This window comes from Marmota monax, unplaced genomic scaffold (assembly GCF_021218885.2).
Source record: "Marmota monax isolate L192 unplaced genomic scaffold, Marmota_monax_Labrador192_F-V1.1 WCK01_AAM20220418_F8-fsc00019, whole genome shotgun sequence".
NCBI lineage: Eukaryota > Metazoa > Chordata > Mammalia > Rodentia > Sciuridae > Marmota > Marmota monax.
Window position 1 is genome coordinate 1,787,883 of NW_026695242.1, and position 27,016 is coordinate 1,814,898.

General features: G+C 43.7%; 1 protein-coding gene across 5 annotated transcripts; it reads left to right on the forward strand.

Moving 5' to 3' along the window:
* Window positions 1–2,457: 2,457 nt before the first annotated feature.
* On the forward strand, window positions 2,458–10,783 carry LOC124076065 (DPY30 domain-containing protein 2-like). 5 transcript variants are annotated; one of them, XM_058577994.1, is made up of 6 exons: window positions 2,458–2,559; window positions 4,812–5,003; window positions 5,266–5,416; window positions 5,895–6,050; window positions 6,385–6,507; window positions 10,331–10,783. In XM_058577994.1, the coding sequence occupies exons 4-6, from the start codon at window positions 5,904–5,906 to the stop codon at window positions 10,505–10,507; spliced, it is 447 nt and encodes a 148-aa protein (XP_058433977.1). In that variant the 5' UTR covers window positions 2,458–2,559; window positions 4,812–5,003; window positions 5,266–5,416; window positions 5,895–5,903; the 3' UTR covers window positions 10,508–10,783. The 5 variants fall into 5 exon arrangements, with proteins under 5 accessions (XP_058433977.1, XP_058433976.1, XP_046275771.1 ...); XM_058577993.1 differs by lacking the exon at window positions 2,458–2,559 and adding an exon at window positions 2,660–2,822; XM_046419815.2 differs by lacking the exon at window positions 2,458–2,559 and having other exon boundaries at window positions 3,164–5,003; window positions 5,266–5,420.
* The last annotated feature ends 16,233 nt before the right edge of the window (window positions 10,784–27,016 follow it).

Below are 27,016 nucleotides of genomic sequence, written 5' to 3' on the forward strand. Positions count from 1 at the left end.
TCAATGTTTTTCCCCATTAGTGTTTTACAATGTTCAGTGCATAATCTTTCATCTCTTTGGTTAAATGTACTCCTAAGTATTTTCTTCATATTTTGTTTTTAGTTATAGGTGGACACAATATCTTTATTTTATATTTATGTGGTGCCGAGGATCAAACAGTGCCTCATGCATGCTAGGCGAGCGCTCTACCTCTGAGCCACAACCCCAGCCCTATTCCTAAGTATTTTATATGTATTTTGATGCTGTCACAAATGGGATCTCTTTTGCAGATAGATTATTGGAATACAAAGTATAAATTCTTTGAATGAGAAGAATCACTGTCAATCACTACTTCAAACATTAAAAATGACTTTGGACTTCTTGATAATATTTCTTAATTCAACCTAAAAATTACAAGACAAACAACACTCATGTTAAAACTTACACTGGAGTAATGTCATTTGAACAACTCATGTTGCTTGGATCACAAGAAATGTCAACCTGCATTACATACTTCCAGTGCCAGAAACTGAAACAAGAAATCACATCTCCATTCCCACACAGATTGGCAGTGGATGTTTTCCAACCTTAAACTACAGTTCCAGAGTGTTCGTTAGACTACAATGTAGGTGCAAAGGAAATTCCTGTATTTCAAAATTCAGTTAACTGTGCCACTGAGAAACTTCTACAAGACTTTGGATGGCAAATATCAGGAGAAAAATCCAATAGGATTATGTAAAAGCCTATGAAGAAATAAATAGGTTCAATTTAAACTACAGGTACTGAGATTATATCACTACCGGGCAGTAGCTATCTGTGTAAAAAGACAGTTTGAAAGATGAAAGATAAGCATTAACATTTTCAATTTTGATGAGGAAGGACACTAAGTTTGGAAATGGCAGTGGACAGAATGCCAGTGTGTCTGCTTCTGTCTCTGGACAACTGCACCTAGCATTCTTCATCACTGACATCTTGAGGTCCATCCGTAGGCCCCAGTGCTTTTCTTCTGTCATGAGATGTTGGTGGAGAGCAAAATACAATCCTATGGAGGGGAATTGGCCAAACCTAGAAAATCGCATGTGTTTGACTCACCAATCTCACTTCTTGAATCCTATCTCAATGGTACACAAGCAAAAATATAAATGGCATGTGTACATAGTTACTTGCACTATCATTTACCATAGTCAAAGTGGGACACCATTCAGATGTTCCTAAAATAGGGATCAATGAGATACAGCACCCTGGATTTTTGTGCAGACATAAAAGAGAAGGATGATGCTCTCTAAAACTAGAAATGTTCCCTAGGACACAGAATGAAGTGAAAAAAGCAAGGTGCAGAAATAACATATGTCATCTTTTGCATTAGTAATAGCAGCAGGGAAAGGGACACGTATGTGTGTATGCATAAACATAATCCTAAAAACTCTAACCTGAAGAGTAAAGTAGCTAAAAAAATGAACTTAATTTTCTACAAAGTTAGTGTCCTAATTGCTCAGAGAAAAGCATTATTGCCACTGACTTGGAACACAGTCTTCACTGTGCTTCTTTAGTAGGATCCACTCAAAAGACAGTGCTACACAGAAGTCTCATGTCATTTGAAGTAACATGAAAAAGGGAAGGGAGTCCTTCTGCTGCTTCAGAAAGATAACACGTGGGAAGGGGATTATGTCATTAGGGAGAATCTTAGAGTAGACCAAGTGCAGTGTGTGTCTGGAATCTGGAAGTTGCATAGCCTTGTCAGTGGAACCTAATGAATGCTTGTTTTGTCCTCTCATTTAATATCTGGTCCCTGTCCATGAACCTACAATAGTGCCCATCTCGCCTGCACTAAGTAATGTTGTTTTTATATGCACCACTAGGAACCTAGGCCACTAAAGCCCCTTCTACAGAAAGAGCTGCCTCTGGCCTGAAGAAGCTGCTGCAGCCATTGAGGGAGTTTCCGTGACAGCCTCGGAGAAGCCAGAAGCCGGCAGCTGAGTAAGAAGGAAAGGGACCCAGGAAGGTCCCAAAGTTAAATAAAAGCAGAGCTTTTATTTGAACTTCAGAGTAACAATAAGTAACTTTATTTCATAATATATTCCTACTAAAAAATTAACCCGTTATCTGAAATTCAAATTTACATAGCCTTGCAGTATTTTATCTGGTAACCATCAACCTGGGGCGTTTAGGGCAGTTTTCCTATCGGGGCTGCAGAAAGGTTTCTCCCTAGGCCCTAGGGGTCCTGCCAGCGAGAAGGAGGAGGAGAGGGAAGAGTAGGTGAGGGGACCTGGAGGGAGGAGAAAGAAAGTGGAGGGGAAGGAGGGTGGGGATGAGGAGGAGGAGCGGGCTCACAGAGTGGCGACCTACGGAGCTCCGAGGAGCGAACCAACTCTTCCTCGACCTCGCAGCTCTCAAGGTCCAACCGTGAGAACCGCCTCTGCCAGGGGAGAGGAACTGTTCTGAGAAGGGTTCCTCCCTTCTTGGTGTGCGCACCCGACGCATGCGCCTACACCAGTCCGCGAATCGCGTCCCGATGCTAGGCAACGAGCGCGCCCCTCCCGGGCCAGAGGAGGCGTCCGCCCCGCAGGGTCGCGCGGAACAGTGAGCGGAGCTTGCGCCAAGGGGGACGGAGCGGGAACGCGCGCCCGAGGGGAGGGGACGCGCGCGCAGGACTGGGGGCGCGCGGAGGGGAGGGTACAGGTGGGTTGCCACCCAGAAGCTGGGAGCCATCGGGCCTGGATGGGGTGTCGACTCTATGGGGAGAGGTGAAGGGGCAGCGGACTTAAGGGAAGGAACCTTGAGAAGCTGCTTGTCCTAGAAGGCAGGAGACCCGAGCCCCTGGGAGACTCGCAGTATGCTCTGTGGTATGGCAATGTCACGCTTCTGCACCTTTGTGCTTGCAGGTGACCTCGGGACCCTAGCGATATCACTCTTCCTAGGCCCAGTTGAGTGTGCAGAATACTCTGCTAGCATTTCCCATGTTGGTTTTTGTTTTTGCGTCTGGGGGGATTGAACCCAGGAGTGCTTTACCACGAAGTTATATCCCCCCCCCCCCGCCCCTTTATTTTTTCAGGGCTGAGGACCGAACTCAGGGGATTTTGTGAAAATGAAGATTCTGAATCTGTAGCTCTGGGTAGGACCTGAGAATCTGCATTTCCACAAGCCCATAATGACAAATGACCACCCCATAGAATCTGGGCTGGTCATTTGTCATTAAACTACACTGAGTGAGAGGGTGCAGACGATTGTTTATTCTCATTCATTAGTTCAGTTGGGCTACAGATTAGCAGAAAGAGACACCACCCACCTCCATTCCCATTGTCCGGCCCTACACCTGTGACTTTAACAAATTTATTCTTTTACAGTTATTGAGGTGAGAAGTCCTAAATGAGTCTTCAAGGCTAAAAACAAAGTGTCAGAAGGCTTCTGGAGATTCTGGGGGAGAATCCATTCCTTGCCTTTTCCTGCTTCTAGAGGCTGCCCTTGGCTTCTGGCTTTGATGACATTACATCTTCTTTCTCTGCTTGCCCTTCCTGTCTGACGTTGCTGGTCTGTCTTATAAAGATGCTGTGATTACATTATACTGACTTGGATAATCTACTCCTCATCTCCAGATGCTTAATTTAATCACATTTCCAAAGTCCCTTTGCCATATAAGGTAACACATTCATAAGTTTCAGGTATTAGGACACAGAGACCTTTGGGGGCCACTATTCAGCCCTAGAACTAAGACATTCTCTCCCTCAAGAAAGTTAATAAATTATACTGTATAATCTACAGTTTGCATTTAACTTGCCTAATTTCCCCAACAATATATTTTACAGAATTCTTTTTTCTGGTCTTGACCCAATCTAGAATCATGTTATGTGTAGTTTTTATGGCTGTGTAGTCCCCTTTGATCCATATTGGTTCCCTATCTTTATTTAGTTTTTCATGACCTTGACATTGATACTGATTTTGGAGGTCAAGATCAGGTCCATGATCCCCTAGTGTTGAAGATTAAATACCCAAGAAATGTTGAGGCAAGCATAGAAAGCAAGTTTCATCTAAGAAAGGGACAGACTTCTCCAAGAGAAGTGAGGCCCAGAATAGTGGATGCAGGTGTGTGTTTCAAAGTGTGATCCTCTGAGGTGTTGGCATCCCATTGAGCTGGGAAGTGTGATCTGGAGGTTAGCTGTTAGCAATCCAGCAATAACCAGCCATCAGAAATTTTACAATGGTGAAATCTGGCCAATGCAACCTCGACCAAGTGATCAAACTGAGCACTTTGTGACATCACATGCCTCCTGATGGGATATGCTCTTCCTATGGAACATCCCTGCCTGGCCTGAGGGAACAGAAAATGTCACATTCCTCAAAAAACTGAGACGGGGTAGAAGACCTGGCAGGTAGTGTAGATGTTGAATGATGGGGATCCAGAGAGGATGATGGCTGGTTATTGCTGGTTAATGGTGGGGTGTGTAGGAGGGGGTGAGCCTTTCTCAGAAATGCCCTTAGGAAGGAAAGTAAAACTGAAGATGGCAGCTGTCACTTATGATGGACATCCACATGCTAAGCAAGGACCTTACAGGGAGGAACAAACTAAAAAACATCTCCAGAAAAATGTGAAGGCTGGATCTGAGCCTCTGCTATTCCTTGGATTCTTCTGGGGTTTAAATATGTAAATTTCAGGAATATGGAGTTGGTCAGGGAGCCAGGTGCTGGGCTATTGCACGGCACAGTCTTCTACTGTTAATAGCTAACATTTAATAAATCCTAACATGTGCCAGGCCCAGGGCCTCTCAGGTGTGTGTTACATCTATGAATCCTCTGTTTGTTATAAAGTGCATACTTTAGTTATTTCTCTTCTACAGATGAGGAACCAAGGCTCAGAGAAATGCAGCAACTTTCCGATGATCACACAGCTGCAAGTGGCAGCACCAGGCCTGGAACTTGGTCCTTCTGAGCCCAGAGTCTGTGTTCCTCCTGCTCTGCTTCATGGCCATGCCTCCTTGAACCTTCTGGCTTGAGCCACCTTCCCTCCTGCTTGTCAAATCGGATCAACAGTAAATATGGGGGCTTGACCAGCCTGAGGCAGTTTCTGCTTATGAACTGGGGAGTGGAACAGTGTGTTAGCAGTGGCCAAAGGACCTAGCATTTCCCCTTCTTTCTGCTCCTCCCCAGGGAGATTCTGTGGTCCTTTGTGAAGTAAATGAGCTAATCTTAGATCTAAGTCACAGGCTGTCCTTCTGACCTCACAATAGCTCACCTTTCAGGGTGCTCAGAGCTCTTCCCTGGTGTCTCTTCCTGCTTGTTTTCTCCCTACAGGGTAGAAATGTGTGTGCATTAAAGGTCTCAGCCTTCTTAACCGCCAATATATCAAGCTCCTCTCAAGCCTGGTGATCCCAGGACCTACTGTCTGATCTACTCCAACTGGAGAGCTTTGGAAAACAAGTCTGCTTGAACATAAGGGCGACTGGCAAGTATGCATTTGTTGGTTCTTTTGAGAAGGGTGATTCTATGGTTTGGATCTTAAATGTCCCCAAAGGCCAGATGCTGTCATCTGGATCTCTAGCCTGAGGTGCTATAGGGATTTGGTGCAACTCTACAGGGGTGAGGCCTAGTGGAAGCCCTTGAAAGGGGATTGTGAGACTCTGACTGCTTTCTCTTTTGCTGTTTGTTTTTGGCTACTATAAGAAGAGCTTCTCTGCTCCACCTGATGCTCCCTGCCATGGTGTTCTGCTGAACCCCCATAGACTGAAACTACTGACAAAAATAAATTTGTCTTTATATGTTGATTACCTCAGGTATTTTGTCACAGCCATGGGAAGCTGATGAACACGGGTGCAACCAAGTAACATATTTATCCTGAAATAAATCTGAGTTGGTTAGAATGAATCTGTTTTTAAAATATGATTACCTGTGTACAAGAATGTGTCTGTTTGGATGCTTCCCAGGTCCCCAGGATGGAAACGGAATACCTAAAGAAGTGCTTTGGAAATTCCTTGTCCCAGGCACTGGCAGAAGTGGCGAAGGTTCAGCCCAATGACCCAATAGAGTTCCTGGCTCGATGGCTTTATCATTACAGGAAAATAGCTCTAGCAAATGAAAAGGTGCATGTGTGTGCAGGTGTGTGCAGGGCTCAGCTTCCCTGGAGGGACTGGGATCCAAGGCAGGGTGCTGGAGTTGGCCAGGGGGGCTTGGTTCATCCACCTTCCCAGGATGACTTAGGCCCAAGTATCCCTGAAGTGTGGAGAGTCTGCAGCTGGAATCCTACTCAGGGGTGTGGAGTCGGTGGGTTTGGAGCTGCCAGCAGGCTAAAGCTAGTTACAGGAAGAAACTCCACAGGCTTAAAGGACCCAGGTCCAGGACTATCCCCAGGGAGGGCGGGCCCTCTTATAAGACCTCCTGGTGCTGACCTGACTTGAGCCTGTGACATTACCCCAGAATATGCAAGAACAGATCCAGCTGAAGGAGGAATATGAGAACAGCCTCAGGGAAAAGGAAATGGCAGCAATGATGAAACAAGAAGAGCTTCAGATTCAACAGAAGTGTAAAGAGTGTGGCAAGGTAGGAAGGGGGCACTCACCATGGCCCATTCCCATCCCAGGGATGGACTCCAGGAAATCCCCAGGGCAGCCGCCACCACCGTGCTGAGCAACTGAGGCCCCCTTAGTCAACTTTTCCTCCCTGTCACACATTCATGTCTGAACCAGGTCTTGTCAATAAAAATAGGAAAGGTTAAAAGGCAAATTCATGTTAGATTCAGGAAATATCACTGATGTTACTGACTTACACATCTAGATTCTATTCACCTGGAACAAATATTTTTTTCAGAGATCCTTTGAGCCCTTTCCAAAAACTATTCAAAGTTTTTTCAGAAACCAAACATGGTTATCAGTGCATACTTAATGCATATGGTAATATTAGTATTTTATTATTAAATTTTCTTTACTTGTCAAGCCTCCGGTGCCTCCTCTTGGATGCTATAATGATAAATATAAGTTCTTAGTTCACAATAGTTGGAAACAACTGTGCATTTACCACCCTGACAAGCAAATATTTTATCTCCCACAATCTTTCCTACAATTTCCTAAAATATGTCTGCTGCTATCTCATGATTTCTACAAATTACATGATGCCTGAACAGGTAATTCATTTAAGGGGGTTGTCGGGCTTGAGATCTGAAATCTTCTTCAACTATCACTACATCCTTCTACAAGTCACTAACTTTGGCTGGTTTCCAAAGCTGACTTTGATAGCATGAAAGTACTAAGTTTATTTTCATTTATAATAATATACTCAGCATTCTCATAAATAATGAATATACCCAAATATATATATATATATTATTAGTTATAATCAGTTATTTATTTTTAAAGCTGAACATGTATAACTAAATTAAAAGAAAGATGGTTTGTGCTATTTTTTGATGTGGTCTAGAGAGCTCTCCCTCAGGAAGGGTTCATGCTTGGAGCAGTTTTTGGGGGACGGGAGAAATTAGGCTCAGTAAGTGAAAGTCACCATCACCTTACTGATGACCCAACCATTTTCTAACACCAAGTTTCTCTGCGAATAGAATTAAAAATATATGATAATGGATTCCGAAGTCTCTACCCTAGTTTTACAGTAGCTCTATCGAAGAAAACTTGGCTCACTTCTGTATTTTGAATGTCCCTTTGTGTTGCACTGGGGATGTTTTGCACCTGGCAGCAATATACCTCAGGAAGATTTTTTATTTTTTTTTTTACCAAGAATTGAACTCAGGGGCACTCAACCATTGACCACTTCCCCAGCCCTGAGTCTCTTAGCCATTGCTGAGGCTGGCTTTGAATTCGTGATCCTCCTGCCTCAGTCTCCTGAGCTGCTGGGATTACAGGTGAGCCCCACTGCGCCCAGCCTCAGCAAGATTTTGATAAACAACAGGTTTGCTCTTTTGCCAAGGGTGAGACGTGGGGAATTATAAGGGAAGATAAGAACTAAGAGACAATGACTGGGTTGTGTGCAAGTTTTCACATTTAGAGAAGAGTTCGTGTGCAAATTGTGGTTATGTAAATAGATTCCACTTGTTAGAAGGGAACAAACAGAACCCAAGGGGGATCTAAAATAAAGCTGAAAGAATCACCTACCGGCAAGGGAGAGCTGCATCATTCAGGTCTGAGTTAATTTCCAAGTAGAAGTTGAAAGAGCGAGATAAAAGACAAGATGCCAAGCTCTGGTTCCCAACTGGCTCAAGGTGGATTATGGACTATCCCTTGCTGTTGGCTGCCTGCAAATTTTGCATCACTAGTGCTGAGAAATCTGGCTTCAAACAGGCCCAGGAGGGGTTTCATGAAATTTCAGCAGTCCTGCTGGTTCGCCTAACTGGCTTATATGCACACCCTCAAAGCTTTGCCAGATTTTCCTCCCTTAATCCTTTAAAACCATCTTTGTTTTTGTCTTAGCAAGACTTTGTTAATTTTTTTTCTTGAGTACCCCAGATAGAATACTAGTCTAGTGGAAGTGTCAAAAGAAGAATGGAAACAGAGTTCTCAGTGTGGCAGAGGTCATTCCAATTAAGGAATCAAGAAGAGCTCCGTAGAGTGGGTAACAGTAGAGTCCAGGCAGAGAGAGCCAGCGAGGCTTGACCTATATGGGTTTCTCTTCACTAAGTAGAGGAGCTTTGACAATATAAACCATAATTTTGTATCTCAATCAGAAAGCGATTCCTATTGTTTATAAAGCTCCGAAGCATTCATGTTTTAGGAATACGTTTTCATAAAAATCAATACAGGTATTTGTTGCACAGACTCAACACTTTGAATGCAGAAGGGTCTTAGAGATCATGTGACCAAGTGCTTCACCCAGAGCTCTCTGCTCGGTCCCTTAGGGTTCAGTGTGGAATGAAGCTCTGAGACTTCTAGGCAAAGATGGGAAGGAGTTGGCTCAGCCAGAGACTACAATCAAAGGGTATTAGACACCTGACATTGTTTCATAGGTCCCGGAGGGCACTGCTCATTTTTTCAATCTTTTTTCCTCTGTACTTTGGACAATTTCTATTGATCTGCCTTCAGGTTTGTTGACACTCTCTTGTTCCATATCCTATGTTAGGATTTCTGTGGGTTTTAAAAATTTGCAGATATCATACTTTTCAGTTCTAGAATTTCTTGCTGGGTTTCCCCTGCCCATCCCCCCTTTTCTTCCTTCCTTTCTTCCCGGCCCCCCACCCCAACCTCTCTCTCTTTCCCTCTTTCTTGATATTGGCTGGGGATTGAACTCAGGACCCTACACATGCTAGGCAAGTGCTCTACCACTGAGATAAGGTCCCCATCCCCTTTTTTAAATTTTATATTGAGACAGAGTTCATTAAGTTGCCCAGACTGATCTCAAACTTGCAATCCTTCTGTCTCAGCCTCCACAGTGACTGGGATTACAGAAATGTTTATTTATCTTTTTAAAATAATTTCCTTTTTCTCTACTGACTTATTCTTTCACTTACTATGTTCTTTTTTTACTTAAATTTTTGAAAATATTAAGTTGTTTTAAGTCCTTGTCTGCTAATTCTGGCATCTATGTCCTGGGGTCTCTTTTTATTAAATAATTTTTCACTAGATTATGGTTCACATTTTCCTACTCCCTCCTACGTCTAGTAATTTTTACTCCTATGCTGAACGTTGTAGGTGGTATTTTCTAGGGAGCCTAGACCATGTTGCTTTTCCTTTCAAAGGCGTTGAGTTTTGTTCCGGAGGCAGTTAGATCATTGGTGAGTCACTTGATCCTAGCAGATTTGATGGTCTGCTTTGCTGTGGCAGCTGTATTTCAGTTTTGTACTTAGCCTTTGGCATGAAAATAGCAACATCGTGTTCCTGCCATTCTTGGGCATGTTTCTGGAGTGTGGTTAGCCTCTACTAATGTATTAGTCTGCTTTTTGTCACTGTGACCAAAATATCCAACTAACTTAATAGAGGAAATTTTTATTTTGGGCTCATGGTTACAGAGATCTCAGTTCATAGTCAGCTCAGGCCATTCTTCTGGGCCCAAGGTGAAGCAGACCGTCCTGGCAGAAGGTGGGGTAGGGAAACCTACTGGGCTCATGGCAGCTAGAAAGCAGAGAGAGTGTGAGGAGCCAGGAACAAAATATATAATGCCCAAGGCATGTCCCCAGGAACCCACTTCCTCCAGCCATGCCCCACCTGCCTACAGTCACCACTCAGTAAGTAGTCTGTTCAAATAATTAATCCATCAAATGGATTAATGAACTAATGAGGTCACAGCCTTCATGATCCAACCATTTCTCTAAAGTGCCACCTCTGAACCTTGCCACATTGGGGGACCATGTTTTAACATGAGCTTTTCAGGGGGACATTCCTAATTCAATCCATGACAACTAATACCTTTTTTGCCTTCTATTTAGAAATCGATTTCCCTAACCACTTTCAAAAAGAAAGTCTCATTCAAGCAGGAAGACACAGAACCCGTTGAAGAGGGGTCCTTGGAGCAGGAATCCCTGCCGGATACTCCAGCAATGCCTTACCAGATTCCTTCTTCAGAGCTAGTTGAGGAGATTGAGCAGAACTTGGAATCCCCATAAGATCAAATCACCAGGAGGCTTTTCCCTGTGAAGTTGCTGATTAAAATGCCTTCTGACTCCAAATCTCCTTTTTTAATTATCAGAATGGGAAGAATTTGAGTGATCCTTCCCTCAACCCTGCAGTCCAAGAAAATAGCCCTGCAACAGAGCTCCTGCCAACCAAGGTTGGCAGGACTCTGAAAGGAGGTATCTGCAGGGCCTCTTCAGCCTGGACAGGCAGCTAGCCATGAGAACCTTTATCTTGTGGAAATCCACTCAGAATAAAGATTTCAGAATAAGGAATGGAATGGTTGAGTCTTTTCCCTGTTGTTTTATCATTTATTTGGAGACTGCCCAGTAAGAGTGTTACCTCCGGTTACTGGTGACAAGGTCTGCTTCCCCAGATGTGAAGATTGAACACCTGGGAAACACCCAGGTAAGCATAGAGTACGAATTTTATTTAAAGAACAGTAACACAGAGCTGGGGACATAGCTCAGTTGGTAGAGTGCTTGCCTCACATGCACAAGGTCCTGGGTTCAATCGCCAGCACCACACACACACACACATACACACACACAAAAAAAAAAAAGAGAGAGAGAGAGAGAAGGGGGCCCAGAGCTGAGTGTCTGTGTCAGGAGGTGAATCTTATCCTTTTTATAATTTCCAGGTTTCTTACTTCTCAAGTCTCCTCCCCTTATCTCCACCCATGCAGTGAAAAGGCAGAAAAGGAGCAATTCTGGGGGAGCCGCCCAGGGAATATTCATTAATAATTCCCTGCTGGGGGTGCTGAGGTTGTGGCTAGCATGTGTGAGGCCCTGGGTTCGATCCTCAGCACCACATAATGACAAATAAAGGTATTGTGTCCATCTACAACTAAAAAATATTGAAAAAAAAATTCCTTGCTGGGAAGGACAATCTCCCCTGAGGCAGGTGACTTTTTGGTTAGGGGTTAGGGGAGGGGGGGAGTGGTCTCAAGGTGTTACCAAAAGCTTGGTCCTTGTCCCTGATGCCAATCCAATAACAAGGATATCCTTTTGAGGAAAAAGGTGTATTGCTTTGCTAGTGAAGGAGAAACACAGGGGCCTTCTGTTCCAAAGGCTGTGATTCTGCCCATCACCTGGAACTGGGGGCTATCAAAGAGGTGATCCACAGTGTTCTGTGTTGGAGTTGTAATTTGGGAGATAGTCACTCGTTAATTTGGGTGATAGTCACTTCGGAGATCTTCTGGCACCATCCTCAAAGTCTGGATTACTTTGTGCCTATGGTGGGGGTATATTCAAGGACAGATAAATCTGCCAAACCACCACACTATGGTGCCTCGTGTGATGTGATTAATAACTAAGCAGGAAACTGAAGGGTAAAAAGGACAGGTGTGGGAAATCCAAGATGACTGCCAGGCTTCTGACTTGAGTCCCAGAGGTGTGGACCGTGGTGGCTTTTCCTGCAATAAAGGACACAAGAGGAAGAGCAACTGAGGGCATGCTGGGTATATTGTACCTAGGAAAGGAACAAGCAGGAGGATGTCACAATTGGGGGCATCCCTGAACCACTTCCTTCACCCAAGCTTCAAGAAAGGCCAAAGCCCTAGCCCAGCTGAAGCTTTTCTGTAAGATCCCCGAGCAGAGGTTGTAATTGGCTGTTCATCATCTGAAGGGGCCTCAGAAGTTCTTCATTTCAACTCTGTGAATGACAGTGTCCATTTCCAAGTGTAACAATTTTAAAGACCTGAGATCCTGTAAGAGACACTTTCCCAAACTTAGGAGATAATAATGCTTAGCTTAGAGGGTTGTCTTTATGGATTTCTTCTATTCCAGAAGCAAGTTGACCTTCTTAGCTGTTTAAAAACCCACATTACAATGGGTGTGGCTTGGTGGTAGCTCTTGGAGTTAGAATGCTTGTATAAATGTTCCTTAGATTCTATTTTCAGGGTTTGCCTCCCCAAAGACAGAAGTCTCACTGTGAGAGTGGCACTTGCTGCCCACTACTGCCCACAGGTCATGGTCTGAACCTAAGAAATACCAATTAAATAGAAGAATTCCCAGGGGTTCCGCCCTGGAGCCCCGTCAAGCCCTGACACCCCTTGGCCCTCTGCTAACACAGCCAACAGTCCAGTACTGGTGCCTCCGTGGATCATCACTGTGGACAAGAGACCCAAGGAAACACCTCTGTGAGCCTCTGACCCAAGCACTCATGTATTTTAATGTGGCTCCCTCAGCCTCTCAGTCCATAAGATTCCACCGGCCCCTCACCTGTTGCCCCTCTAACTGTTCTCTCCCTGCCTCCCTTGTTTGAATCTGTCAAAATGCTCCATGAGGCTCTAGAAACCACATTTTATGAGAGATGTTTGAAGACTGATAGAATATTCAGGTCAGAGACAAGAGACACCAGGAAGTGCTATTGTCCTATCTGGAAAAGAAGTCAGACTTGGGGTGGCCCAAGAAGACTGAAGACCTGTGGGGGGAGCTGGAGGGGAACACATTCCAGGTTGGTCTGAAGAAGTGAGCAGCTCCAACCTGAGCAGCTGAACTACCACAGGAGCAGCTGATAAACAGCTGACAAGGACTCACACGATGAGGTCCAGCAGAAAGTGTCTAGAGATGCTGTCCAGGCAGAGGGCCTGCACATGGCCAGGCAGGGCTCCCATCACCATCAGTGGCCTGCAGTGAGGCAACCTGCACACAGGCACCCCCACCACCCCGCCTCCCTGCCAGGGAAAGTGACCAGGACACTAGTCTCTCCAGCTGAGTGAGCAGGGCCTTAAGGCCAAGGGAAGAGAAGGGAGGAGAGCGCCTCAATGTCACATGTCCTGTCGCAGTGCTTCAGGGCCTGGACTCAGTTCTTACTGGCTCTTGAGGGGCTCAGAAGGCGAGGCTGGGCTGGAGACAGATTTGATCGACTTCCTTGACGAGGACGAGTCTTGCTGTCAAACAGAGGAGACTGAATCTATTTCTGCGTCTGGCAAGAGCTTTGTTTTCTAAGCCCCGCCGTTCTGTGGGCATCTCCTCACCACCACTGCCCTCTCCCCAGACTTTCCAGACTTGTCAAGATTCCTCTTCTCAAGCTCCAAACTCCTTGAGGATCACAAGCCAGGGAGCTTGGGGACAAAGAACAGGCCTGGAGAGAAAGGCAGGCGCAGTAAGTAGAAGGAGCGTGAACGGAGCTAACACAGAAAGAATGCTCAGCAGAGGCCTGGTGCCCAGCGAGCCCTCAGCAGCTGGTGACGGCGGTGCAGGTGCTGGAGACCCTGCACCCTGTTGGTGAGAGTCTCCTCTAGGTCAGCTGCTCCAGTGGTAGCTCAGCTGCTCAGGTTGGAGCTGCTCACTTCTTCAGACCAACCTGGAATGTGTTCCCCTCCAGCTCCCCCCACAGGTCTTCAGTCTTCTTGGGCCACCCCAAGTCTGACTTCTGTTCCACACATCAGTGGGCTGAAGAGAACAATAGCTCTTCTTAGTGATGAGAACTGAAGACACAATGAAGGGTCCTGCCTCGCCCCCACATCCTAACACACAGCCCCGGCTCCCCTGCAGCCAGAGCACACCTGCGGCTTCATAGGACTGGACAGGCGTGTCCGAGGGCGCCCCAGGCCTGAGCACGGGGCACCTCAAGGACGCATCCTCGGGGATAGGAGGCAGCCAGGAGTGAGCGTGTGTCTCACCTGCCAGGACTTGCCACCAGGATTCTGTGTCTCCCTTTACAAGAGAGTTAGGTGTTTCCCACAGGTGAAGCTTTGGAGCCCTGCTTTGTTAGGGCCGGAAGCCATGGGTGGTGACAAAGGAAGTGGAGCCTGGTTCTCTCTTTCTGCCCCTGGGTCTCCTTCCTTTCCCTTCTCAGTCCTACCTCCCTCTCTTCCTCTGCTTTCCGTCCTCTCCGAGCTCCACACTTGTGTTTTTGATCTTCTCCACAGTGCTGCTCCCTCCCCATGCCTCCCTGCTTCCCAGAGGCACCTATCCCTGCCACCCATCCCCACCAGCCTCCTTGCTGCCTGGAGGAGGTCCAGGTTGGCCCTACCCAGGTCCTGTCCCATGGAGGTTCTTCTAAGTGCCTCCTTAGCCTCAGGCTCCAGGGAGAGGCAGAGTAGCCAGCTGCCCAGGCACCTGCTGAGGTGGAGCCTCTGCTGGAGGCCTTCCCTGGGCTCCCTGGGTGCCTGGCTCTGCAGGGTGTGCAGAGGCCAAAGCCTGGCAGTGAGCTCCCTGCATGCCAGTCACCAGCCCTGGGCTGGGGGGGCTCTCTGTGCTGACTCACAGCAGGGGCTCACCTGGCAGGGGCTCCCAATGGGGCAAAGGCCCCTTGAGCCTCACAGACGCAATTAGCATTTTAAAGAAAGGTCAACAAGAAAGGATTTTAGAGACCTGCTGGGAGCCAAAGGATAATGGTAAGGAAAGTTCACTTGCCCCAGGCCCCAGCAGGCCCATCTGCTGACCAGGTGGTATTCAAGAGGGCATTGAGGGGACCCCATGAGGATTCCAACTTCAGCTCAGTCACAAAGAGGCTTTGGGCAGGTTATTTAACAATTTAACATCCACAAATCTCACTTTCCTTACTGTAAAAAGAAAAAGACAAAAGAATCTAGAGTGGTTTCCTCTCTAGAATTATGATGGTGAGCTAATTGGGAAACTATTTAGATTATCCTCTGGGGATTTGTAAAGTGCCCACTGTGGTCTCCAACCTCATCAGTGGGTTTTTAATCATGACCATCGCTGCCTGGGAGGAAGGGCTTGCTTGGCCTCTGTGCCCTCTCTCTGTCAAGTCCTCTCCCAGGAAGGGCTGACTCCTCCAGCCTTCTTCATGGAAGACCCCAGGAAGAGAGAGAAGACAGGGCCCCCTGGGCAGCGTGTGTGCTGATAAATTCTCTAAGACTTTAGATTGGTTCTGACCTGAATGATTTCCCCATCAAATTTAATGGAAAGTCATTTCAGGGTCCCCTGGTTTCTGAACCATTGAATTCCAGCACTAATGATAAAGGACATAGAATTCCCATCTGAGCCAGTGTACTTAGGCACAGTATATAGAGCCTTCTGAAATGAACGTTGCTGCTGCATAGGAACCAATCTGTGTCAGTACAGTGTCAGCACAGAGATCCTGACAGAAGACCCAGGAACAGGTCAAAGAAAAGCTTTATGCCTGTGGCCATCCATCACCCAGGAGTGCCCAGGCCTCCTGGGGCAGTTTGTGGGTTCCTTTGCTCTAATAACTTGCATTTGTGATCAGGAGAAAACCAAATGAGATTTATAGATGACCAAAAGGAAATTTCGCATGGCTTCTATTTGGCTTAGCACCTTGCCAAAAAGGCACTTAGCTCCAGTGTCCTGGTGCCCATGAGGGCTGGTCTGAAAGCCAGGGTTCACACCTCTCTGCACTTTCTAGAAAGGCCCAGAGGAAAGTAGCATCACCTCCACCTCCAGCTCTCCCTCTGGATTAGTAGGTCAGGCACACAATGTCTGCTGGGGAAATTCCCCTGGCAGTAGACTTGAGGACTCCAGTTCTGGCCAAGGCAAGGCTTCATCTCTCCCTCCTGTCCTTATAAAGGATTTCTAGCATGCTGTTTCCTACCTTCTGGAATTCTGATGGTGTTCTGCAGAGTCATAGCACTCCCCTTCCACAGAGACATTTAATGAACTTTCCTCTTGAACTCAGGCCAGTTTATTGGTATATATTCCCTTGAGGACTTACTCTTCTGCAATTCTCAGGACACTGCTAGATTGGGGTTCTGTTTTGTTTGGTCCTTTGGTTTGTCTTTGCAAAAGCATAGCAAAAGCAATACCATGGTTTATCATCTTCTGGAAACTTTAAATTATAAGCCCATCTTTGGGAAGCAGGAACCTAGCAACTGTGGGATACTGAAGCTGAATAAGGGCTACACTGTCAAGGGAGGTGGTTGTCAGTGTGAAACAAAGGGGTCTTGCTTTGAATAATACTGTAACAAAGGACACCGAGATTGCAAGTCTGAATTGGAAGCAAATGAAGTCCCCAGAGATCTCTGTCTTCTTGACTTCTCTCCTTATGCCCAAGAGGGTTCCTAAGCAGGAAGGATGTGCTCGCCACTCTTCTTATTAGCAAACATTGCTAAAGCCACTGGGCAGAGGCAACTACTAGGCTGACTTCAAGTTCCTTTTTATCATGGAAGTGAAAGGTAATTCCAACCAGCATCTGAGCTATGAGTTGGCTCCACATTGACCCAGCCATGGATGCCATTTTGGGGAATGGTCCTGTAAATATATACCTGGGCAGGCAAGAGGAACTATGGTTGAGGACAATATGGTGAGGCCACAGCACTGTTTTCCCCAGAGGCACTGGCTTTTTTGAGAAAAGGGAGACTTATTTTGTAAGTACAATGACCAGGCTCAACAATTCTTCCCTGGGCATTAGCTGCTCTGAGGTAAATGGGATATGAACTAAATGTTCAGTCTAACCTTACTTAATTTTGCAAAAATATACACTCATGGAAAAATTCATGAAAGAAATAAACATGTTGAGTGTTATCAGTGGGTGGTAGGGTACCAGGTATCTTTTATATTCTTGCATGAAACTTTTATATTCCAAATTCCTTTCAGTAGTTCTGAGTTATTCTTATAAGTAGAAATTAATATGAAGAGGGAAACACAGGGGCTTGGATGGAGGCAAAGCATCAGCTCCTCCACACCACGTGGTCAGGGCACTCTGACCCCCCCTTCAGTCCCCCAACCCAGAAGGCCAAGCAGGTGCTGTGGAGCCCAGTGCCAGGACCTTCTGCACAGCCAAGCTGGGCTGGAGGCGTAAGCCTGAGGCCCCCAGAGAGCACAGATCCTCCCTATGTGCTTCTATCAACAGTCCAAGATGCAGGTGGATTAAGGAGATCAAAACGCTGCAGAAGAGGAGCTAGGGTTGGGGTTCAGTAGTAGAGTGCTTGCCTAGCATGTGTGAGGCACTGGGTTTCTCAGCACCACATATAAATAAATAAAGCTGCAGAAGTGCATGGTTCTCTTGGCAAGCAAGTACCCCGGGGCTGCCTGGCAAGAAGGATACCTATTCAATTTACTCATGGTGTAGACATCAGTGGGCAAGCCCAGGCCCACTGAGGCCCCTCCAGCGGCGCCAGAAGCATTTCCAGTTTGCCTCTTTTAGGGTGCCTATCTCCTCTCCTTACAGGGCCCAGCCACCCTCTTCCCCAAGGATGTGCATTGGGAAGGGGGTCCAAGGTTCAAGAAGGGCTGGGCTGAGCTTTGCAGCAGAGTCTCCCACATCACCTGGGACTCTCCTGAGCCCCAACTGGATCTGCGTCTGAGGTGCTGCCTGGATTTTGCTGCCCCAGAGCAGTGTGTGCGTGCTGTCCTTTAAATTTTGTTTATGAAGAAGACAGCACGGCTTTCTCTGTAGCACAGGTATTATAGGAAACCATCACCACAGTGCCAAAGGTGATGGGAAAAGACTTCGAGGTCAACTGGAGTTGGCGTTACTCATGCGACTGTTAAGGAGTTTGAAAATAGGAGCTCTGGCATGTTATGGGAGGAGAATATTTATATTATTCACATCTTTCTGTCCAACATGCATTTTTTTGCTATATGTATATTTGTATTTTTATTTAAAACATAAGGGAAAAAATAAAAGAAGAGCACTTCAGTGCATGAAAGGGCTCAGTAGAGGGTCAGCTCCAGCAGCTGCCAGCAGCACCGCAGGATTTTTTTTTTGTATCCAACCTCCTGAGTCCCTGAGCTGCTTTGAATGTCCAGTATTAATTCCCCATAAAAATCCTTTTTTCTCCCCACCCACCTTACTGAGAAACTGGGAGGGATAGCAGAATAAAGGGAATTGCATTTTGAGGAGACCCCTTGCCGGTCTTGCCACAGAGAGATCAGTGATCACAGACACTGCTGGCTGGACCCAGAAACTGTGCTGCACAATATCCTCATGCAGGAAAAACTCTCTGTGCCTCTTCCAGCTGCCTGCAGAGAACTGAGGAAGGAGCATCTTGCAGCTACACTGTGGCAGCAAGTAGCTCTGGGAGCTGAGTCCCGGCAAGACTGAGCTGAGCTCATGGCCAGGAAGATGCCTGCTGCAGGGCACAGGGTGTGACTAGGAGAAATTTGGACAGGGAGATGGTTTTACACAGGGAAACATGGGTAGTGGAAACCCACCTGGCTGCCTTCCGCCCTTTGAGTCCCAGGGCTGGTGAGTCCTGCTGGGAGGGCCACACTGTCCAGGAACTTGAAAAGGCAGGGACAAGAGTGACTAAGTTTGAGGAGTGAGTCAGAGAGTCCAAAAAAGGTGGGGTCTGTGGGTGATGGAGGGGGCGAAGGATTGGCTCCTCTGAGGAATGAGTGGAGCCCAGGGGAGACTCCTGGGGTGCTGTCTCCCAGGTGGGCCAGCAGGTGCTAGGCCCCGAGGTGCAGAGGTGCGCTAATTTCAAATCTTCATAACAATCGCCATTCAGGGAAGAACCTTGAGCCTATCTACATCCAAACCCTGCCTTCAGAAACTGCCCAGGGGACCCTCTCGCAGATCATGACAGCAGGCCCACCCGAGGCTGGGACAGACGTCACTTTCCAGTCCACTTATCTCGCTCTGCCCTGGAGGGACCCCAAGAATTTTTGAACCTCAATTAGCAACTTGAGGAGCAGCACAAAAAGAAAAAGGATTTGACAGCCTGCGGCCAGTACCATCAGTAGTACACACTGCATACCTCAAGAAGAAATGGAAAAGGTGGGCGGGTGGCGCTTGCCTGTGATCCCAGCAGCTTGAGAGGCTGAGGCAGGAGGATTGAGAGTTCAAAGTCAGCCTCAGCAACAGTGAGAAGCTTATCAGCTTAGAGAGACCCTGTCTCTGAGTAAAATACAAAAAAGGGCTGGGATGGAGCTCAGTGGCCAAATGCCCCTGAGTTCAATTCCCGGTGGACCACCACCCCTCCAAAAAAAAAAAAAAAAGAAGAAGAAGAAAAATGGAAAGAAAGATGTTTGGGAATAGACAAAGAACATATATTCTCATTGACAACTTTTTACCACTGCAACAGAAACAATTCCTTACTTTTCATTAAGAATTTTTTTCTCTTCTTCTTCTTTTTTTTTTGGGGGGGGGAGGTTTAATTGTGAGCTGAATGGTTCATAGATATTTATACATATTTGTCTCTTTTTTTTCATGTCTAGCAGTTTTTGGAGGTAATAATTTTTCATGGCTTGGTCTGTTCCCCCTGTTCTCTTTCTCTTTTCTCCTGCCAAACTCTATTGTCCTCTCTGCTCCTATTCCTTTAATTTTTTTGCTTCTATTTTCTCTCCTCCCCACTCATAATCATCACATCTCTTCTATATTCTCCCTGTTCCACCTTTCCAAATTGCAAAGCCTATTTACTGTTTTTACTGTTGTCAGTAGATGATTTGATCATATTTTCTTTATTTTGGCAATTAACATTGTAGATATCATAGCAGGAATTAGTTGGATTAATGCCATATATTGTTTGCATTGTTTGTTGTTATTATTTGTCTCTGGAAGCCTTTAGGGACACTATAATACACAGGGTAGAAATTCTACTACCTCAGTTCATACTGTTGGATGGGTAGACATACAAACAACATGATAAAGCAAGAAAACAAGCCACCACAAACAAACAAAAATGCCTATTGACACCACAGTGTAAGAAATGTCAGAGAAGGAATTTAGAAGGTTCACGGTTAAATTGATCCATGAGGTAAAAGACAGTGTAAGGAGTGAAATCAGAGGAAATACAAAATCATTGCAGAAAGAAATAGATATTCTGAGAATGAACCAATTGGAGATCCCTGAGATGAAGAAATCAATGAGCCAAATTAAGAATTCAATGGAAATCATCACCAGCAGACTAGACCACTTAGAAGATAGAGTTTCAGGCAACAAAGACAAAATATATAATATATAATGTGATACACACACACATCAATATAACATTTGTTTTGGAAAATACAGTTGACCATGGAGAAAAGGTATTAAGAGACTATGAACAGAACTTCCAAGAAATATGGAATAACATGAAAAAAACTAACTTAAGATTTAGAGGGCTAAATCTTAGATGAAGACTCTGAATCACAAACAAAAAAATGCACAATCTCTTCAAAGGAATAATATCAGAAAATTTCTCAAAACTTAACAATAAAATGGAAAATCAAAACAGGAAGCTCACAGGACCCCAAATATACAAAATTACAACAGACTCGCACCATGGCAATTACTATGAAAGTGCTTAACATAAAGAATAGAATTTTAAAAACTGTTAGAGAAAAATGACAGGTCATATTTAGAGATATACCAATCCAGATTTCAGCTGATTTCTTAATTCAGACTCTAAAAGCTGAGAGGTCTTGGAATAATATATACCAAGTCTGAAGGAAAATGGATGCCAACCGAGAACACTAGACTCAGCAAAATTAAGCTTCAGAACTGAAGATGAGAGGCTGGGGTTGTGGCTCAGTGGTAGAGTGCTCACCTAGCACATGTGAGGCCCTGGGTTTGATCCTCAGCACCACATAAAAAATAAATAAATAAAGATTAAAAAAAGATTTGAAGATGAAATAAAAACCTTTCACAATAAACAAAAGTTAAAAGAATTCACAACTAGAAAGTCTGTACTATAACCAGCAAGGGGCCCTCAGACAAAGCTCTGAAAAGCACAGAACAAGGAGTGCCACCAGAGGCTCAAGCGAGGAGCCAGGCCGGGGAACAAAGAGCCAAGGGCCATGGCTTGGGCAGGAAGCCCAGGACAGTGGACAAGACTTGGGAGGGAAGGCAGGGGATGAAGCAGGGCGCAGTCAAGCTCCAAGCCCAGGGCCACCTCCAGGTTTCAGGGTTCCTGGTGCAGGACCAAGCACCCAGGGAGAGCAAGGAGCCCAGGCAAGAGGCAGGGCTCTGTTTCCCATAAGGTGCTCTGGCTCAGATCAGAATCCAGGACAGGGAGCTGGCAAAGGAGGCCTGCAAAACATATAAATCAATAAAAATCTCATGAAGAGGAAGTGAAGAATAGAATTGAAAGCCAGCAAATGGAGGAAATACACTAGTAGAATAATCAATCAAGGGAGATACTAATACAAATTAAAAACCAGAAATAAATAAAAATAATAGGGAATAAAAATCATTTCTCAATAATAACATTGAATGTAAATGGCCTAAACTCATCAATCAAAAGACAGAGATTGGCAGATTACGTTAAAAAACAAGACCCCAAAATATGCTGTCTCCAAGAGACTCACCTCATAGGCAAAGACATCCACAGACTAAAAATAAAAAAATCCCATGGATTTTATGGACAAGCAGGGGTTTCCATCCTCATATCAGATAAAGTGGACTTCAAGCCAAAGTTAATAAGAAGGGACAAAGATGGACGTTTCATACTGCTTAAGGGAATCATACAACAATAAGAAATAAAAACCACAAATATTTATGTCCCCAAACAATGGAGCATCTACATACATCAAACAAACCTTTCTTAATTTCTTGAAGCAAAAAAACCACAATGCAATAATCCTGGGTGACTTTAACATGCCTCTCTCATCACTGGACAGATCTTCCAAACAAAATGCTATAAAACTAAAAAATATGATTAATAATTTAAAGTTAACAGGCATATAAAGGATATTTCATCCATCAATGACTGCATTTCTTCTCAGCAGCACATGGATCCTTCTCTAAAATAGACCATTTTTAGGAACACACAAAAAAAAATAGAGATAATGCCTTGCATTCTATTAGATCATAATGGAGTGAAATTAGAAATCAATAATAAAATTAAAGAAACTACTCTAATACCTGGAGACTAAATAACACTAAATGATGGCTGGGTAGCAGAAGAAATCAGGGGTGAAAAAAATACTTACAGGTAAGTGAGAATAGTGATAAAACATATCAAAATCTCTGGGACACTATGAAGGCAGTTCTAAGAGCAAAGTTTATAGCATTGAGCTCCTTCATTAAAAGAATACAAAGTCAACAAATAAATAATCTAACATATCTCAAGGCCTTAGAAAAAGAACAAATCACTGCTAAAATCAGTAGAAGACAGGAAATAATTAAAATCAGAGCTAACAACAATGAAATTTAAACAAAAAATATTTTAAAAAATCAATAAAATAAGAAGTTTATTCTTTGAAATAAATAAATAAAACTGACAAACCCTTAACCAAGCTAACCAAGACAAAAAGGGAGAGTCACGTCACCCCAATTGGAGTAAGGGCAGAGCAGAGCCGCCGCCCGTGCCTGCAAGGTAGGCAGACCTGCGACCGACCGGCAGAACAGGCCCAGTGACCCGGCAGCATGGTAGACAGATCACCCCAACTGGAGGAGGAGCACAGCCGCTGCCTGCCCCTGCAAGGGAGACTTTTCAACTATACAAGAGCAATATAAATATATAGGGGGAAATTTCAATAACACAACAGTTTCACCAAGCAGAAAGAAACGCGAGCAGTATGAAAAGACAAGGAAAGAAAGGACCACAAGCAACGCAGGTCAACTCAACTTTAGAAGAGGTAATAGCTGCAGCAGATGGAATGTCAGATAAAGAATTCAGGATATATATGCTTCAGATGATCTGGAGTCTCAAGGAAGACATTAGACAGCAAAATCAGACAACGAAAGATCACTTCGACAGTGAATTACATAAACAAATCCAAGAAGCAAAAGATCAACTATACAGGGAGATAGAGGTTATAAAAAACAAACAAACAGAAATCCTAGAAATGCAGGAAGCAATAAACCAACTTAAAAACTCAATGGAGAATACTACCAGCAGAGTAGAACACTTAGAAGATAGAACATCAGACAATGAAGATAAAGTATTTCAACTTGAAAAGAACATAGACAGCTCAGCAAGACTGTTAAGAAACCATGAGCAGAACATCCAAGAAATATGGGATAACATAAAGAGACCAAACTTAAGAGTCATTGGGATACAGGAATGTATAGAGGTCCAAACCAAAGGAATGAGCAATCTATTCAATGAAATAATATGAGAAAACTTCCCAGACTTGAAGAATGAGACAGAATCCCAAATCCTAGAAGCCTACAGGACGCCGAATGTGCAAAATCATAAGAGATCCACACCTAGACACATTATAATGAAGATGCCCAACATACAGAATAAGGAGAGAATTTTAAAAGCTACAAGAGAAAGGAAGCAGATTACATTTAGGGGTAAGCCAATCAGGATAACAGCTGATCTTTCAACACAGACTCTGAAAGCTAGAAGATCCTGGAATAACATATTTCAAACACTGAAAGAAAATGGGTTCCAACCAAGAATTGTGTATCCAGCGAAATTAAGCTTCAGGATGGAAGATGAAATTAAAACCTTCCACGATAAACAAAAGTTTAAAGAATTTGCAGCTAGAAAACCATCTCTTCAAAACATCCTCGGCAAAACATTACAGGAAGAGGAAATGGAAAATAACAATGAAAACCAAGAGTGGGAGGTAGGACAGTAAAGGGGGGGGAATAATCAAAGAGGAAAACAAACCATGTTTAGTAACATAAATAAACAAATATGGCTGGAAGAACAACCCATATCTCAATAATAACCCTAAATGTTAATGGCTTAAACTCACCAATTAAGAGACACAGGCTAGTAGAATGGATCACAAAACAAGACCCAACAATATGCTGCCTACAGGAGACGCATTTGGTAGGAAAAGACATACATAGACTGAAGGTGAAAGGTTGGAAGAAATCATATCACTCATATGGACTTTGGAAACAAGCAGGAGTGTCCATACTCATATCAAATAAAATAGATTTCAAGCCAAAGTTAATCAAAAGGGATAAAGAGGGACACTACATACTGCTCAAGGGAACCATACACCAACGAGACATAACAATCATAAATATATATGCCCCAAACAATGGTGCAGCTATGTTCATCAAACAAACTCTTCTCAAGTTCAAGAGTCTAATAGACCACCATACAATAATCATGGGAGACTTCAACACACCTCTCTCACCACTGGACAGATCTTCCAAACAAAAGTCGAATAAGGAAACTATAGAACTCAATAACACAATTAATAACCTAGACTTAATTGACATATATAGAATATACCACCCAACATCAAGCAGTTACACTTTTTTCTCAGCAGCACATGGATCCTTCTCAAAAATAGATCATATATTATGTCACAGGGCAACTATTAGACAATATAAAGGAGTAGAGATAATACCAGGCATCTTATCTGATCATAATTGAATGAAACTGAAAATCAACGATAAAAGAAGGAAGGAAAAATCATGCATCACTTGGAGAATGAACAATAGGTTACTGAATGATCAATGGGTTATAGAAGACATCAAGGAGGAAATTAAAAAATTCTTAGAGATAAATGAAAACACAGACACAACATATCGGAATCTATGGGACACATTGAAAGCAATTCTAAGAGGAAAATTCATTGCTTGGAGTTCATTCCTTAAAAAAAGAAAAAACCAACAAATAAATGATCTCATACTTCATCTCAAAATCCTTGAAAAAGAAGAGCAAAACAACAGCAAAAGAAGTAGAAGGCAAGAAATAATTAAAATCAGAGCTGAAATTAATGAAATTGAAACAATTGAAAAAATTGACAAAACTGAAAGTTGGTTCTTTGAAAAAATAAATAAAATCGACAGACCCTTAGCCATGCTAATGAAGAGAAGAAGAGAGAGAACTCAAATTACTAGCATACGGGATGAAAAAGGCAATATCACAACAGACACTTCAGAAATACAGAAGATAATCAGAAATTATTTTGAATCCTTATACTCCAATAAAATAGAAGATAGTGAAGGCATCGATAAATTTCTTAAGTCATATGATCTGCCCAGATTGAGTCAGGAGGATATAGACAACCTAAACAGACCAATATCAATTGAGGAAATAGAAGAAACCATCAAAAGACTACCAACTAAGAAAAGCCCAGGACCGGATGGGTATACAGCAGAGTTTTACAAAACCTTTAAAGAGGAACTAATACCAATACTTTTCAAGCTATTTCAGGAAATAGAAAAAGAGGGAGAACTTCCAAATTCATTCATCACCCTGATTCCTAAACCAGACAAAGACACTTCAAAGAAAGAAAACTACAGACCAATATCTCTAATGAACCTAGATGCAAAAATCCTCAATAAAATTCTGGCAAATTGGATACAAAAACATATCAAAAAAATTGTACACCATGATCAAGTAGGATTCATCCCTGGGATGCAAGGCTGGTTCAATATATGGAAATCAATAAATATTATTCACCACATCAATAGACTTAAAAATAAGAACCATATGATCATCTCGATAGATGCAGAAAGAGCATTCGACAAAATACAGCATCCCTTTATGTTCAAAACTCTAGAAAAACTAGGAATAACAGGAACATACCTCAATATTGTAAAAGCAATCTATGCTAAGCCTCAGGCTAGCATCATTCTGAATGGAGAAAAACTGAAGGCATTCCTCTAAAATCTGGAACAAGACAGGGATGCCCTCTCTCACCACTTCTGTTCAACATAGTTCTCGAAACACTGGCCAGAGTAATTAGACAGACGAAAGAAATTAAAGGCATAAAAATAGGAAAAGAAGAACTTAAATTATCACTATTTGCAGGTGACATGATTCTATACCTAGCAGACCCAAAAGGGTCTACAAAGAAACTATTAGAGCTAATAAATGAATTCAGCAAAGTGGCAGGATATAAAATCAACACGCATAAATCAAAGGCATTCCTGTATATCAGCGACAAATCCTCTGAAATGGAAATGAGGACAACCACTCCATTCACAATATCCTCAAAAAAAATAAAATACTTGGGAATCAACCTAACAAAAGAGGTGAAAGACTTATACAATGAAAACTACAGAACCCTAAAGAGAGAAATAGAAGAAGATCTTAGAAGATGGAAAAATATACCCTGTTCATGGATAGGCAGAACTAACATCATCAAAATGGCGATATTACCAAAAGTTCTCTATAGGTTTAATGCAATGCCAATCAAAATCCCAACGGCATTTCTTGTAGAAATAGAGAAAGCAATCATGAAATTCATATGGAAAAATAAAAGACCCAGAATAGCAAAAACAATGCTAAGCAGGAAGTGTGAATCAGGCGGTATAGCGATACCAGACTTCAAACTATACTACAGAGCAATAGTAACAAAAACAGCGTGGTACTGGTACCAAAACAGGCGAATGGACCAATGGTACAGAATAGAGGACACAGAAACCAATCCACAAAACTACAACTATCTTATATTTGATAAAGGGGCTAAAAGCATGCAATGGAGGAAGGATAGCATCGTCAACAAATGGTGCTGGGAAAACTGGAAATCCATATGCAACAAAATGAAACTGAATCCTTTTCTCTCACCATGCACAAAAGTTAACTCAAAATGGATCAAGGAGTTTGATATCAAATCAGAGACACGCCGTCTGATAGAAGAAAAAGTTGGCTACGATCTACATACTGTGGGGTCGGGCTCCAAATTCCTCAATAGGACACCCATAGCACAAAAGTTAATAACTAGAATCAACAAATGGGACTTACTCAAACTAAAAAGGTTTTTCTCAGCAAAAGAAAGGTAAAT